The sequence below is a fragment of the Leptonychotes weddellii genome, chromosome 5 (assembly GCF_054177405.1).
Source record: "Leptonychotes weddellii isolate Sample4059 chromosome 5, ASM5417740v2, whole genome shotgun sequence".
NCBI classification, from domain to species: Eukaryota; Metazoa; Chordata; class Mammalia; order Carnivora; family Phocidae; genus Leptonychotes; species Leptonychotes weddellii.
In genome coordinates this window covers 105,720,317-105,734,162 of record NC_138373.1, presented here as the reverse complement: position 1 = coordinate 105,734,162, position 13,846 = coordinate 105,720,317, and the positions used below count along the sequence as shown (strand labels likewise).

Sequence of the window (13,846 nt, the reverse complement as noted above, 5' to 3'; positions counted from 1 at the left end):
ACGGGGGCGCCTGGGTGGCTCAGTTGTTAAGCGTCTGCCTTCGGCTCAGGTCATAATCCCGGGGTCCTGGGATCCAGCCCCGCATCAGGCTCCCTGCTCCGTGGGAAGCCTGCTACTCCCTCTCCCACTCCCTCTGCTTGTGTTCCCTCTCTCGCTGTGTCTCTCTCTGTCAAATAAATAAATAAAGTCTTTTTTAAAAAGAAGAATAATTTCTAGGGAAAAAAGAATAATTTCTAGAAGTAAAATTGATACATTAAAAAGTATGTGTTTTTAAGACTTTTGAAACACATTATCAATTTGCCCTTCAAAAACATTATACCAAATAATTCTTACAGTTGGTTTACATTTACAAAAATAGTTCCTGCTCATTATTTAAAACTCAAATAAAGGGGCGCCTGAGTGTCTCAGTCCTTAAGCGTCTGCCATCGGCTCAGGTCATGATCCCAGCGTCCTGGGATCGAGCCTCACGTCGGGCTCCCTGCTCCGTGGGAAGCCTGCTTCTTCCTCTCCCACTCCCTCTGCTTGTGTTCCCTCTTTCACTGTGTCTCTCTCTCTGTCAAATAAATAAATAAAATCTTTAAAAAAAAAAAAAAACTCAAATAAAAATACCATCTATATAGTATTGCTACCAAATATTACAACCAGACAAATAACAAATCAGACAAAACCAAATTGAAGAATATTCTGAAAAATAACTAGTTTGGACTCTTCAAAAAGGTCAGTGTCATGGAAGACCAAAAAAAAGGCTGGGAACTATTCTAAAGACTACAGAGACATGACAATGTATTCAATGTATTATCCATGAGAATGTGAACATGGGCTATACATTAAAACTAATAATATTGTAACAATATTACATTTTCTGAGTGAGATAATTGCTTTAGGGTTATGTAAGAAAATATTCTTGTTCTTAGATATATGCTAAAGTATTTAGGAAGGGAAATGTCATAATATCTGCAACTAACTCAAATGGTTCAGAAAAAAAATAAAGATAAGCAAACATGGCAAAATACTAATGATTAGGAACTCCAGGAGAAGAGTAGAAGAATATTCATTGTAATACTCCTGAAATTTTTCAGTAGATTTGTAATAAAATATTGGGGAATCATACTTAAAATATGTGAATACTTAACAATATTTAAAATGTATAGTTTAGGGGCGCCTGGCTGGCTCAGTCGTTGAGCGTCTGCCTTTGGCTCAGGTTGTGATCCCAGGGTCCTGGGATAGAGCCCCACATCAGGCTCCCTGCTCCGTGGGAAGCCTGCTTCTTCCTCTCCCACTCCCCCTGCTTGTGTTCCCTCTCCCGTTGTCTCTCTCTCTCTCTCTGTCAAATAAATAAATAAAAATCTTTTTTAAAAAAGTATAGTTTAATAAATTAAAGCTGATCATAATTCACCCCAAAGGTAGTTATTTCTAACAGTTTCATGTATAATGTTCCAAATCTTTCCTATGTACATACTATGTGTATAAGCCTACGTATCCTTTTAAATGAAATATAATTATATCAGACACTATTGTGTAACTTGCAACATAAATGAACATCTACTAGGGGCATCTGGGTGGCTCAGTTGGTTAAGCATTCGACTCTTGATTTCAGCTCAAGTCATAATCTCAGGGTCGTGAGATGGAGTCCCACATTGGGCTCCTGCTTGAGATTCTCTCTCTCCCTCTTCCTCTGCCCCTCCCCCCACTCGTGTGCTAAATACATAAATAGAATCTTTTTTAAAAAATGAACATCTACTAAAGAAGGAATAACCTCTGAAGAATAATGCCTACATTGGGGACCTGGGCTGGGAGAGCTCACCCGAAATTCCATGACATCCACAAATGACTGGTAGTAGTTGGTGAGAAATCTAATTATCTCAGATTTTTCCCGATGTACTGGTCCTAAATGTTGCTGAGAGAAACACAAAACAAAAATTTTAAAACACAAAATAAGAAGACAATTGATCAAAGTAACCCAAGAAGAATAGGAGTTATACCTAAAACATTCTTTTTTTTTTTTAAGATTTTATTTATTTATTTGACAGAGAGAGAGCGCAAGCAGGGGAAATGGCAGAGGGAGAGGGAGAAGCAGGCTCCCCGCTGAGCAGGGAGCCTGATGCGGGGCTCAATCCCAGGACCTGGGATCAAGACCTGAGTGAAAAGCAGACACTCAACCGACTGAGCCACCCAAGCACCCCTACCTAAAACGTCTTGAAGAGGCTTGAAATACACTGGCAAAGTTGGAAAATATCCAATACTTTGAAGGTCTTAAACAGAGGAGATTGTCTAGAAAGAATGATGCATGTGATCCTGACTAGATACAGAATGCTAAATGAGAGGAAATTTCAAGGTCCCTTTCAATCAAGGAAGCTTACCATTTATATTAAAGTCAAAAGAGGCAGAGTGAGAAGATGCTACAGGTACAATGGTAAGAAATCTAGGGCTAACATTTAATAGGGGAGAAGTAAGGGATAGTTCATGAGATGCATAACTAAGATAATTAGCAAGGAAACACTAAGTTGGAAACAGGAACAGCAGAAAATATATTCACCCTGCTGGGTTGATCAAACTGTCTTCCTCTACAAGGACAAGGTGTTATCGTGAATCTTGCAATGGAGAAAGAGGCAATGCTTTATTCTAACCTACCCTGAGAGAATCCCATCTTATCTCAGAATTCTCAAGACTACAAGAACCTGAAGCTCTGTGATTGAGCCCAGGAAAACTAAAAGAAGGCTACTCCATCCCTTGCCAACTTCAAAGAAAGGCAGTCAAAAGAGGACAGTTTAAGCCACCCAAGTGTAAAGTTATTTCAGAGAAAGGGGCAGAGGGCACCATGTTCTCACCGTGCTGTTTCGGACATCTATGTTGGGAAATTTCTTGTTGATGTACTTGAGAGAAGATTCCATGGACTTTTCCAGAAAGAAAGGTGGTTTGGATTTGGGGTCTGAACAAGTCTGCACCAATAAAACACACTGTATTTTAACCCTTTCTCCCATCCCTCCAAACATACTTCTTCCTGCTGCATTCATTTACACATGGTCTCTCTTATGGAAAGGGAATCTGGGAATTAATTACAAAAGCATAACAGCAGATGAGAAACAAGCTTCAGGGCATGAAGCCAACTATCAGTAGAGCTGAACAACCTGGGTATCTTGTCTTACCAAGAGGAGTTCAGTGTCTGCTCAGCCCCAGTACAAAGAGGAAGCTCTCTCCCCACCCCTCAGCTGAAGCCGGAAGGAGTGAGAAAAGCAGCTGCTTGGGGGTTAGACTTCATGGGTGAGTGTGTCACAATGTCCATATGTAAGTATCTCATCCCAAAGGGTGTTTGTGGGGGACATGGGGTCAGAGAAACCATGTTTTATTACATTTTGTTTTATTACAAAATGCGCAAAAGTTCCCTCTCCCTATTTTCTCTTTCAGAAACTCCCCACACTTGCCCATCTTTATCTCTTCACTTCCCTAGGCCCAGCCCCTCACCCCCTAGCCTGATCTTGTCCCCAGCATCTCTCAATTCCACAATTCCTATCCTAAGCACACACACACAACTACAGCATGAACTCTCAGACACTGAGTACCTCAGAAGGCATCTACCCATATTTTATTGAAATATCATATCTACTTTTTCCTTGGAGGGAAGTACTTCCATGGAAAAGTTTTTGCCATAGACCCCACTTCGTATATATTCAGAGTATGGGGGATCAGCAATAAACAATGAGACCCAGAATTCTAGACCCCAGACCTTTATTCAAGTGACTCAGAACAAAATTATTTCCTAACCCCGTATACCCAGCAGAAAGCAGACACTCTCACTGGAGCAAGATTCATACCTAGAAAAAGCCTCCCCTTCTGCCTCCCGGCACTGGCTGGCCTATGTAATCCGAGTGACTGAAGGCCAGTTAAAACCAGCGGGGAAAGAAGAGGGAGTCTAACCCCTGGAACTGCCGGCCTCAGGGTCCCCTGTCCTACTCTTGCTGGAATAAGTGGTACAAGTCCAGTTGTTCATGCTTACCTTCTTGATGTTATACATGCGGATGAGAACCCCCTGACCTCGATCATTCAGGATAGTGAGCTTCTCGGCTAATTTATGCTGGTAGGCAGAGGTCAAAGACATGATGGCCACCGAGAGAGAGGAGTATCCGGACAGCAATGTCTAATCTCCCCAAACACTTTCAGCTTGGGTGGTGACACCCCCTGGGCGGAGGGACCCAGCCTGGTTGGTGCGCTGGTCTTCCTGTTGCCTCTACAATTGGCTCATGGGTGAAAGCAGTCATTACAGCTCACAGACCTTCAGAATTTTCTTGTGCTTCCTCTTGCACACTCAGCAGGAGACATTTCCTCTTTTTAGCGGTGCAGCACTTTTGGTAAGACTGCAAAGCGGGTGGAGGCAGGGGAGAGGGACAGGCTCTCAAGTCTCTTCCACAGTCTGGTACCAACTTTTTTGGCCTTAACCCTTCACTAGTGTCCTATAAAAAGCTCAACACTAGACAAAAAAGGATCGACCCTCCCCACTCCCATACACCTTTATACTACTTCCGCTTTTATATAACCCCATCAAGAATGCCTGTTATTCTCAGCTGAACCTTAGGTCTATCCATCTTTTAGGGCCCAGATTAAATCCCAACTCTTCCTCATTACCCCATCTAGTGTCAAATATTATACAGAACACCATATTCTTCACTATATTTTTAGGTATATATCTTATTTCCCCCTACTACATCATAAGCCCCTAATGACAGGAATTGTATCTAATTTTTTTTATATCTTTCATAATACTCTAGTACAGTGATTCTTAAAGTGTAGTCATATCAGCATCACCTTGAAACTTGTTAGACATGCAAATTCTCAGGACCCACCCCAGACCAACTGACTCCAAAACTCTGAGGTAGGGCCCAGCACTCTGTTTCAAAAAGCCTTCCAGGTAATTCCAGTGCATTCTCAAGTTTGAGAACCACAGCTCTAGTACAATAGTTCTTTTTTTTTTAAGATTTTTTTTTTTTTTTGAGAGAGAGAGCATGAACAGGAGGGGGGGGGCAGAGGGAGAGGGAGAAGCAGACTCCCCGTTGAGCAGGGAGCCGGATGTGGGGCTCAATCCCAGGACCCTGAGATCATGACCTGAGCCTGAGCTGAAGGCAGACACTTAACTGACTGAACCACCCAGGCACCCCTCTAGTCCACCTTCTTAAAGGTGCTTAAGAAATTGAGATCAGGGCGCCTGGGTGGCTCAGTTGGTTAAGCGACTGCCTTCGGCTCAGGTCATGATCCTGGAGTCCCGGGATCGAGTCCCGCATCGGGCTCCCTGCTCGGCAGGGAGCCTGCTTCTCCCTCTGACCCTCCCCCCTCTCATGTGCTCTCTCTCTCTCATTCTCTCTGTCTCAAATAAATAAATAAAATCTTTAGAAAAAAAAAAAAAAAAAAAGAAATTGAGATCAATCCCTAACCCCTGAGATTCAGGATTAGGAAGTCTGCAGTGGGGCCTAGAAAAATGCATTTGTAAGTACCCTGGAAGGTTTTGAGACAAATGTTCCGTCAGATACATGTTGAGAAACACTAATCTCTTGGACCCAGTAACCACTCAGTAAATATGCTGATTTATTTGTTGAATTATTAAGACTAACTTGGGAAGGGGCACCTGGGTGGCTCAGCCATTAAGCGTCTGCCTTCGGCTCAGGTCATGATCCCAGGGTCCTGGGATCGAGCCCCGCATCGGGCTCCCTGCTCGGCAGGGGGCCTGCTTCTCCCTCTCCCACTCCCCCTGTTTGTGTTCCCTCTTCGCTATATCTCTCTCTGTCAAATAAATAAATAAAATCTTAAAAAAAAAAAAAGACTAACTTGGGAAATAGGCCCCATGAAGAACCAAATTAACTGAGATTAACAAGAGGAAATTAATAGTAGACTTTATTTTTTTTAAGATTTTATTTATTTATTTGACAGAGAGAGAGACAGCGAAAGAGGGAATACAAGAAGGGGGAGTGGGAGAGGGAGAAGCAGGTTTCCCGCTGAGCAGGGAGCCCAATGTGGGGCTCAACCCCAGGACCCCGGGACCACGACTTGAGCCTAAGGCAGACACTTAACGACTGAGCCAACCAGGCACCCTAATAGTAGACTTTAAATCTTAGAAGACTGAATGAATTTTAGCACTAAAATATTCTTGCCATTCTAACCGGGCCTTAGCTCCCTAACTCAAGAAAACAGACTCACTTTCAAGTTTCTTTCAAGGCAAGAAGCAGAAGGTCCTCAAAAAAATTCTACATTGATTTGTCTTCATATCTACTTCCTATCCAATACCTTTTCTCCGCTTTTCAATCATTCTCATTTTCCATATCCAGGGCTCTTACATTATCCCAGTAAACCCTGGGGTGGAGGGATGGAGGGAGCTGATTAGCATTATTATATACAGAAACTTAAATAAGCTTAAATACATAAACTTAATATGTTTGTTCCCAAGAGAATATATTTTTTAAAGAAGCAAGAAGACGGCAGTGCTTAACACATGAAATTTCAAACATCTCTAATGGAAACTTTACACTTTCGGAAAATAGAATCTGCCTTTCAGTTTATTTACTGGATAGAGTCCCTAGAAGGTTAGAGGTCTGGCATAAGGTACTATTGGCCCCAAAGATTTGAATCACCTGCTGTTATCAAAGAAACCCAGGTTCTACTACAGGCATCTGCAGGATTTCTACTGGTCTTTCACACTGATGGGGGAGATTAAGAGCAGGTAGTGAGGCACCAACTCGTAGGAAGCTGAGCCCTAGTAGCCACAGCCTTCTTAACAGGTTAGTATAGTTCTACTGGATATTTTTCACTCGCATTTCTTATCCTCCTGAAAATTTTGTGGAAGACTCTCCCTACAAAGCTGATCTAGTTTGTTCCTGTTCCCTAATATATACTCCCCAACCTAGCAGGGACAAACCTAGTAGTCTACTGCGCATGTGCCATGTTCATTTCTGCCTTTCTCACTTAAGCATGTATGCTTTCCCTCTTGCTGACCCAAATCCTAGTCAATCTTCTGGATCTGGCTCAAAGAGTCCTAAGTCGAGCCCTTGCTGAACTCCAACAGTATTTGGTCTCTACCACGTATTTCACATCTAAATTAGGTCCCACCTTGATATGCCTATTTCACATTATCCTGCCACCTCAGCTGAACTGTGAGATTGCTGGAGCCTGGAAACACTTGTTTCCTTGTACTTGGTATATGAGAAAAGCCTACATTTTGGCATCAGACAGAATTTGGGGCTTGAATATTGTTGAGTCCAGTGGACTAAGCCTTATGACTTAGAGGCAAAGAGCCCAGGTCTGGAGCCAGAAACCTTGAGTCCACATCCCAACTCTATCATTTAGCAGCTCTGATCCAGTTTCCCTGCCTGCAAAGTGGAGAGGATATTGAGAATCTTTCCTATCGCATGCAGATATTGCGTGTATTAAATAAGTTAAGACATGTGACGTGATGACCTAGTTACTTACTATGTACCACGTACTTTAAGGGCTTTACATGTATTACCTCAAATAATATTAATCATGTCACCCAAACATGTACTAGCTTTGTAACTTTAGGGTATCTATCACCACTGAGTTGGTTTCCTAATCTATAAAACAGTGGTAATCTCTCATATACCTGTAGAAGTGGTTAGATGATATGGTGTTTGTAAACATTCAGCTCAAGGCCCGGTATGCTGGATTAAGAATGCCAAAAAGAAAGTAAAATTTGGGGTTTTTTAGTATGTAGTAAGCTTATGTCACTTTTGTGAAATTCTACTTGGCATCCCATAAAGAAAAAGGTCAGGTTTAAAGATGGGACTCATCATTCCAACTAGTAGTCTTTAGAGAAACTTCACTGGAAAGATCATGCAGCAGTTCTTCCTGGAAACTGAAAGAACCCTCCTGAGGATGGCTTAATTACCTCAGAGCAGGGTCTCGTAACCCTGGCTACAAATCAGAATCCCCTGGGGAACTCCTTTAAAGCCACAGTTAGCCGGACCCCATTTGTGAAGATTCTGATCCAATAGTTCTGGAAGATCTGTCACTTTAAAACTACTCAGTGATTCTCCTGCACAACCAAGATTGAAATCCACCTCTTTGAGACTTAACTATGACATCAGAAACTTCCAAACCTCTGAGAAACCATAGACCATATGGTGGGAGAAGAGGAATTGAGTAGCTTGAACAGAAAGTTGATTCACATCACTTGACAAAGGTACTTCGCTTTCCCTCTCCCCAAACCTCAGCTATTTGCCTTGTTTTGACCTACAGAAGGATTGTTTGCCTCTTCAGATTCAGACATTTCCCTTCAGATTCCTGAGAGACACTGCTTCAAGAATAAGGTAGGTTTCAAGAGCCTTTAGACTCGGTTTAACTGTCAAGGTAGCATCGAGGCTGGAATCCTCTTGCCAAGTCTAACATGTATTAAACCAAATGGCCTCCATTATAATCTTGGCCTCCCAACATGGGATATTCAGCTAGCAATAATTAGGCATCAGTATTAAAGCTCTTCTTCTATTATCTTTAAGAATCTAAAGATAACCACACAATATTGGATTATACTGCAACCTTTATTTTCCAGAAAGCCAATTCACTTTATAATAAGTGTTTGTGGCTCTAATATTATCACTAATATGCAGTGTAAGCTTTAAAGAGCCACCCTGTCTTGTGTTCCTGAAAGGTACCTGAGTCTAAATCCCTGGACTTAATCATCTAAATGCCCTCAGGAAAATCTGACATTTAACAGTCTAGCTCTGTGCCCTTTGTCTATGCCCCTAGGCATGATGCAAAGCAGAATTGAAATGGGCTATTCTAGGCACTTTTCTATCCTTACTGCTTATGCCAGTCTGCCTTGATCTTTTTCCCTCCTATCAGACTATGCTGTCCCTGCTTTGCAGAAATCTCAGTTATAGCTGTTGCCTGGAAACTTGGGAATCCTTGAAGTGAATATCTGCTAGGATAGCTAAAGACAGCTAGCCATAAGGGAAAGTAGGCCTCCTATTGGCAGTAAAATGTGGCAAATTTGAGACGGTATATTCTTAGTTCACTTCTAGGAGTCTTCATATGTTAATACCTACAACTTTAGAGATTTCAGACTGGCATTCTCACATAATTATAAAGTAGCCTGAACTTGAACATGGTACTGTTCATTCTTCTGATACCCTCTCCCCAAAAGTGGCTGTGCTGATCTGACAAGTAGCATCCTTCTCTAACAAAGAGCTTAATTTAGATAGATTTGGCAAAGAAATGGGAGGGAGCAATGCTGAACAGTAAAGGAACCAGCTGCCCTAGCCTTGCTTTCTCAACACTCAAGCTGATGGTGTTAAACTTCATCATACCCCAGTACTGTGAGCTTTCCAAGGAGCCCTGCCTGTTTAATACTCTATTTGAGGACAAAGAATTCTATTCAAAACAACCTATACGACTAAAATATATGTACAAATGTTAATTTTTGGTTTTCCAAGGCATATAAGCAGTGAAGTTCTATTACCTAACTGACTAGGCTATTGCTTTAGTCATCACAAACTTTCATAGGAAGATACCCATATCTCTCACTATTCTTTTGAGAACAGAAAGTAGGCCTATGTCAAAACTACCTGATCTTAAATGTCAATATTTTCTTTGCCAACCCATGGTTCCTACTATTTAGGCCTCATGGAGCCAGAAGACTTAGAAATATGTCCTTATGACCCAAACCACAGGATGCCAGCCAGCAGGTTACAGTACCATCTGGCATCATGTAGAAAGGTAAGTTTTCCTGATTAAAAAAAAAAGTTAAGTCACTGGAGGGAGAAAAATAAACTCAGAATATAAAAAGTTAAAGGTTTTTTGTTGTTGTTGTTGTTGTTGTTGTTTTGTTTTGTTTTTTTAAGAACAAGCTTCTGACCATACATAGCACTTAGCAGTTCTTAATGTTGGAAATGGTTTGTCTTAAGCATTTCCAGAAAGGAATGGAGGGTGGAATACAGGCATTGTATAATGGCCATTTAACGAGAGCTTTTTCTCTTTTAGAAAAATCCGAAGATAGCTAAAAAGATGGCTAACTGCAAATATAATGCTTGCCATGTGGTCCCAATCAAAAGGCTCAAGGAACATGAGGCTAACTGTGTCAATAGAACTGCTATAGATGATGGTAAGTTTTTTTTAATTTGGGGGGGCAGATAAGTGACATCAAGGGCTATTGCCCCCTACCCTCCATATTTCATAACTATGGAAGTCTTAGCCAAATGAGAGGAATGAAAAACAAAAGGAAGTTTCTACTCTGCTTCTATAACTTCTGGTCTGCTTTATTTCAGAGCCATTTAACCTTCCAAAGTTTCTCTCTCCAAGTTTGGAACCAAATGAAAAACTTTCTAATACTGCCAATCAGATCCTTGACCCTGATGTCTGGAACATAGGTGAGCAAGGGTGAATCAGTGAACAGTCATAAATGAAGGCTTGGACCCCAAGTCCTTCGTAGCTAATTAAGTACTGTAGTCCTGGATAAATTAAGTCTTAATACTCCTCCCACAAAATCCTTCAAAACAATCAAACAAATCTGAGAATTTCATCTGTCTCTGAAGAGGCAACCCAGCAAAAAGGAGTCTAATTAAAACCTAAAATCACTTATAACAGTTTAAAGAATCTTATCTTACCAATATCTGGTCACTTTCCACGGAACAAAAGTATTTGGTATAAACTGAAACTTGTATTCTGAAAGGTTTGGGTTTATCCTATCTTAAGTGATATCCTTTCTCTAAAATGTAGCACGTTAGGGCACCCGGGTGGCTCAGTTGGTTAAGTGACTGCCTTTAGCTCAGGTCATGATCCCGGGGTCCTGGGATCGAGCCCCACATCAGGCTCCCTGCTCAGTAGGGAGCCTGCTTCTCCCTCTCCCTCTGCCACTCCCCCTGCTTGTGTTCTCTCTCTCTCTCTCTATCTCTGTCAAATACATAAAAATCTTAAAAAAAAAATGTTTGTTTTAAAAAAATAAAATAAAATGTAGCACGTTATAAAAGAGAATATAATAGAGTAATGCAAGTTCCGTTAACAGATAAAGTTGAAATTGTATTGATATCATGGTTTAATACAACAGATGTTTCCTTGTATAAAAGCCCAGTGCAAGTATTCAGTGGGGATCGTGCCTTGAGAACACAGGCTCTTTTCATCTTGTGACTGTCACCTTCCACACTTGGCTTCCCAAACTGCCACAAAAAGAGAATGGAGGTACAGGTGCCCCTTAAGCATCTTGGCCCCGAAGAAAATACTTCCAGTCACATTCCATTGGCAAAAACTAGTCATATGACCATACCTAACGTCAAGTTGGTAAGAATGCAGTCCCTGGCAAAGCAGCCAATTCCCAGCAACAACTATGGAAGGGAGATTCAAATCTCTGCCGCCAATGGCTTTCTCTGCAACAATATAAAAATGCTCAGGCCTTGTATCACGTCTCCATCCTCTCTTTCTTTCTAGATAACACCCATCATTCTCCTTCATTTGTTCTTAAGACATTTGCTCCAAAAATGCTGGTCTGTGAAAGGTAAGATAAATCATCTTATAGAAGTTATTGGAATAGAGAGCAAAATACCTTTAAGTTTGACTTTTTTTTTTTTTTTAGATTGTATTTATTTATTTGACAGAGAGAGAGACAGCGAGAGAGGGAATACAAGCAGGGGGAGTGGGAGAGGGAGAAGCAGGCTTCCCGCCGAGCAGGGAGCCCAATGTGGGGCTCGATCCCAGGACCCTGGGATCATGACCTGAGCTGAAGGCAGACGCTTAATGAACTGAGCCACCCAAGTGCCCCTTAAGTTTGACTTTTAAAGTGAGCTGGCCACTAGGTCATAGGCATGGCAAATGCGTAAACTTCAATTATGAATTTTGAAAGATCTGTACTCATGGGCTCTGAGTACTTCCATTCCCTCCCTAAGTCTCACTTAGGACTTTAATCCATTAAGGACTTGATTACACAAGGTTCTCAATTCTATGTAAGATTTTCAAGGAATAAAAAACCAATTCCTAAAATTTGGAAGGGAAAATAATTAGTACACTATACATGAAATACACTAACAAGGATCCTCAACCTAACAAACTTGAAGGGCACATCTAAGGGTTAGAGAAGCCATCAATGGAGTTACCACCATATACACAGGGGGACAGGAATACATATATACTATATAATACAGAAGCTTGCACAAAATCAATAATTCCTACTCTGACCTTTAATAATATCAACCTTTTTTGATAAAGTAATTTAAATCTCCTAGAGCTGGTTATCTAGACCAAATCTCCAGTTCTGTTCTTCAACTAACTTTCCTTTTTTGATCGTCATCTACAGTGATTCAAGAGACATAAAAAAAGAGACTATGGATGGCAAACATCCTAACAACTATAAGTCCTGGAGAAAAGGTAGAGTAACTTTTTTAAACATAGTTTTTTAACATAGTTTTAACTAATACCACTAATGTATTCTAAATCTTCAAAGATTCTTAGACAAACTTTTATTCTTTAAAAAATAAACCTATTGGGGCGCCTGCATGGCTCAGTCGGTTAAGCGTCTGCCTTCAGCTCAGGTCATGATCCCAGGGTCCTGGGATCGAGCCCCGCATCGGGCTCCCTGCTCAGCGGAGAACCTGCTTCTCCCTCTCCCACTCTCTCTACTTGTGTTCCTTCTCTTGCTGTGTCTCTCTCTGTCAAATAAATAAATAATCTTTAAAAATATATAAATAAATAAATAATTAAACCTATTTTCTATTCTAAGTTCTTCTTCCCCCACAATAGAAAGCAGGGAAAGTCCCAGTGGCTTTAAGTCAGACTGTGGAGAAAAAGCTATCTAGAACTCTATTTGAAATGCAACTAATGCACATCAAGCTTAGGTCTTCCATAAAAACACTTTCAAAATGACATTACCTTAATGTTCTTTTTCTACCCATAGGTCAGAAAAACTGATGGAGAAGCTGTGGATTAAAGAGCCAGCAGAAAGAAAATTTATTGTCTTTTTTTAAACTTCAGGGAAATCTTAACTGTTTTAGGTAACAACTCCAGTCATTGTTGGCATCTTAACATGTTTTTATTTATTTAAATAAAGAATATTTGGGCGCCTGGGTGGCTCAGTTGGTTAAGCGACTGCCTTCGGCTCAGGTCATGATCCTGGAGTCCCGGGATCGAGTCCCGCATCGGGGTCCCTGCTCGGCAGGGAGTCTGCTTCTCCCTCTGACCCTCCCCGCTCTCATGTGCTCTCTCTCATTCTCTCTCTCTCAAATAAATAAATAAATAAAATCTTTTAAAAAAATAAATAAATAAATAAAGAATATTTTTCCTATGACAAGCTTCATTGGATGTTTTTATTCTTCCTTGTTTTCATATCCTCATTTGTCAAATGAAAGACCAGAGGGCTTATGTGCCTATTTCCCTTATTAGTAGAGGAAATACAGCTACCATGTGTGCTATGCTAATTCCTTAATCAGGTTCTTTATCCTCCAATTATTTTTCTCCTCCTCCAAGTCATGTACTATATGACAATCAGATCAACCTTCTTCAATCAGTTTTGTACACATCTTCCATGATTAAAAGATACAGTTTTGGGGGCACCTGGCTGGCACAGTCAGTAGAGCATGTGACTCTTGATCTCGGGGTCGTGAGTTCAAGCCCCACATTGGGTGTGGAGCTTACTTTAAAAAATGGAACAGAACAAAAGCTACAGTTTTTATGACAAGCTGAGTTTGGAGCATGTCTCCAAATTTCCCCTCTTAACTCTTAGAAGTCTGTTTACTCCCATCTTAAATACACCTTATTCTTTTTACTCTGTTCATTTTAAAATGTCATCCCTTGCCCTTAAACCATTGAAAGCCCTTTCTAGTTTTGTTTTGTTTTGTTTTGTTTAAGTCTAATTCTTAATCCTCACCAC

At 40.9% G+C, this 13,846-nt stretch overlaps 2 protein-coding genes across 4 annotated transcripts in view; one reads left to right on the top strand and one right to left on the bottom strand.

Moving 5' to 3' along the window:
* The window catches only part of NCKAP1L (NCK associated protein 1 like), a 41,110-nt gene extending 36,951 nt beyond the window's left edge, over positions 1 to 4,159 (bottom strand). For 2 of the 3 annotated variants that reach the window (XR_014145716.1, XM_081821770.1), the window contains exons 1-3: positions 3,995 to 4,159; positions 2,829 to 2,939; positions 1,805 to 1,897 (exon numbers count right to left, since the gene is read on the bottom strand). Coding sequence is in view for 2 of the 3 variants with exons in the window: in XM_081821770.1 (XP_081677896.1) it covers positions 1,805 to 1,897; positions 2,829 to 2,939; positions 3,995 to 4,096 (306 nt within the window). In the remaining variant the exon portion in view is untranslated. The remainder of the gene's footprint in view (positions 1 to 1,804; positions 1,898 to 2,828; positions 2,940 to 3,994) is intronic. The other variant, XM_006728716.3, reaches the window with a different exon arrangement.
* A 5,205-nt stretch (positions 4,160 to 9,364) lies between these two features.
* Positions 9,365 to 10,355, top strand: LOC102738240 (gametocyte-specific factor 1-like). The gene is made up of 2 exons (XM_081819154.1): positions 9,365 to 9,711; positions 9,976 to 10,355. Exons 1-2 carry the CDS (start codon positions 9,571 to 9,573, stop codon positions 10,126 to 10,128), a joined length of 294 nt encoding a protein of 97 aa, XP_081675280.1. The 5' UTR covers positions 9,365 to 9,570; the 3' UTR covers positions 10,129 to 10,355.
* The last annotated feature ends 3,491 nt before the right edge of the window (positions 10,356 to 13,846 follow it).

Bases quoted from the DNA above. Each gene is read 5' to 3' on its own strand.
- LOC102738240 (XM_081819154.1), top strand. From the start codon at position 9,571: ATGTCAATATTTTCTTTGCCAACCCATGGTTCCTACTATTTAGGCCTC. The intron at 9,712-9,975 runs GTAAGTTTTCCT...TTTCTCTTTTAG, and splicing joins ATCTGGCATCATGTAGAAAG to AAAAATCCGAAGATAGCTAA.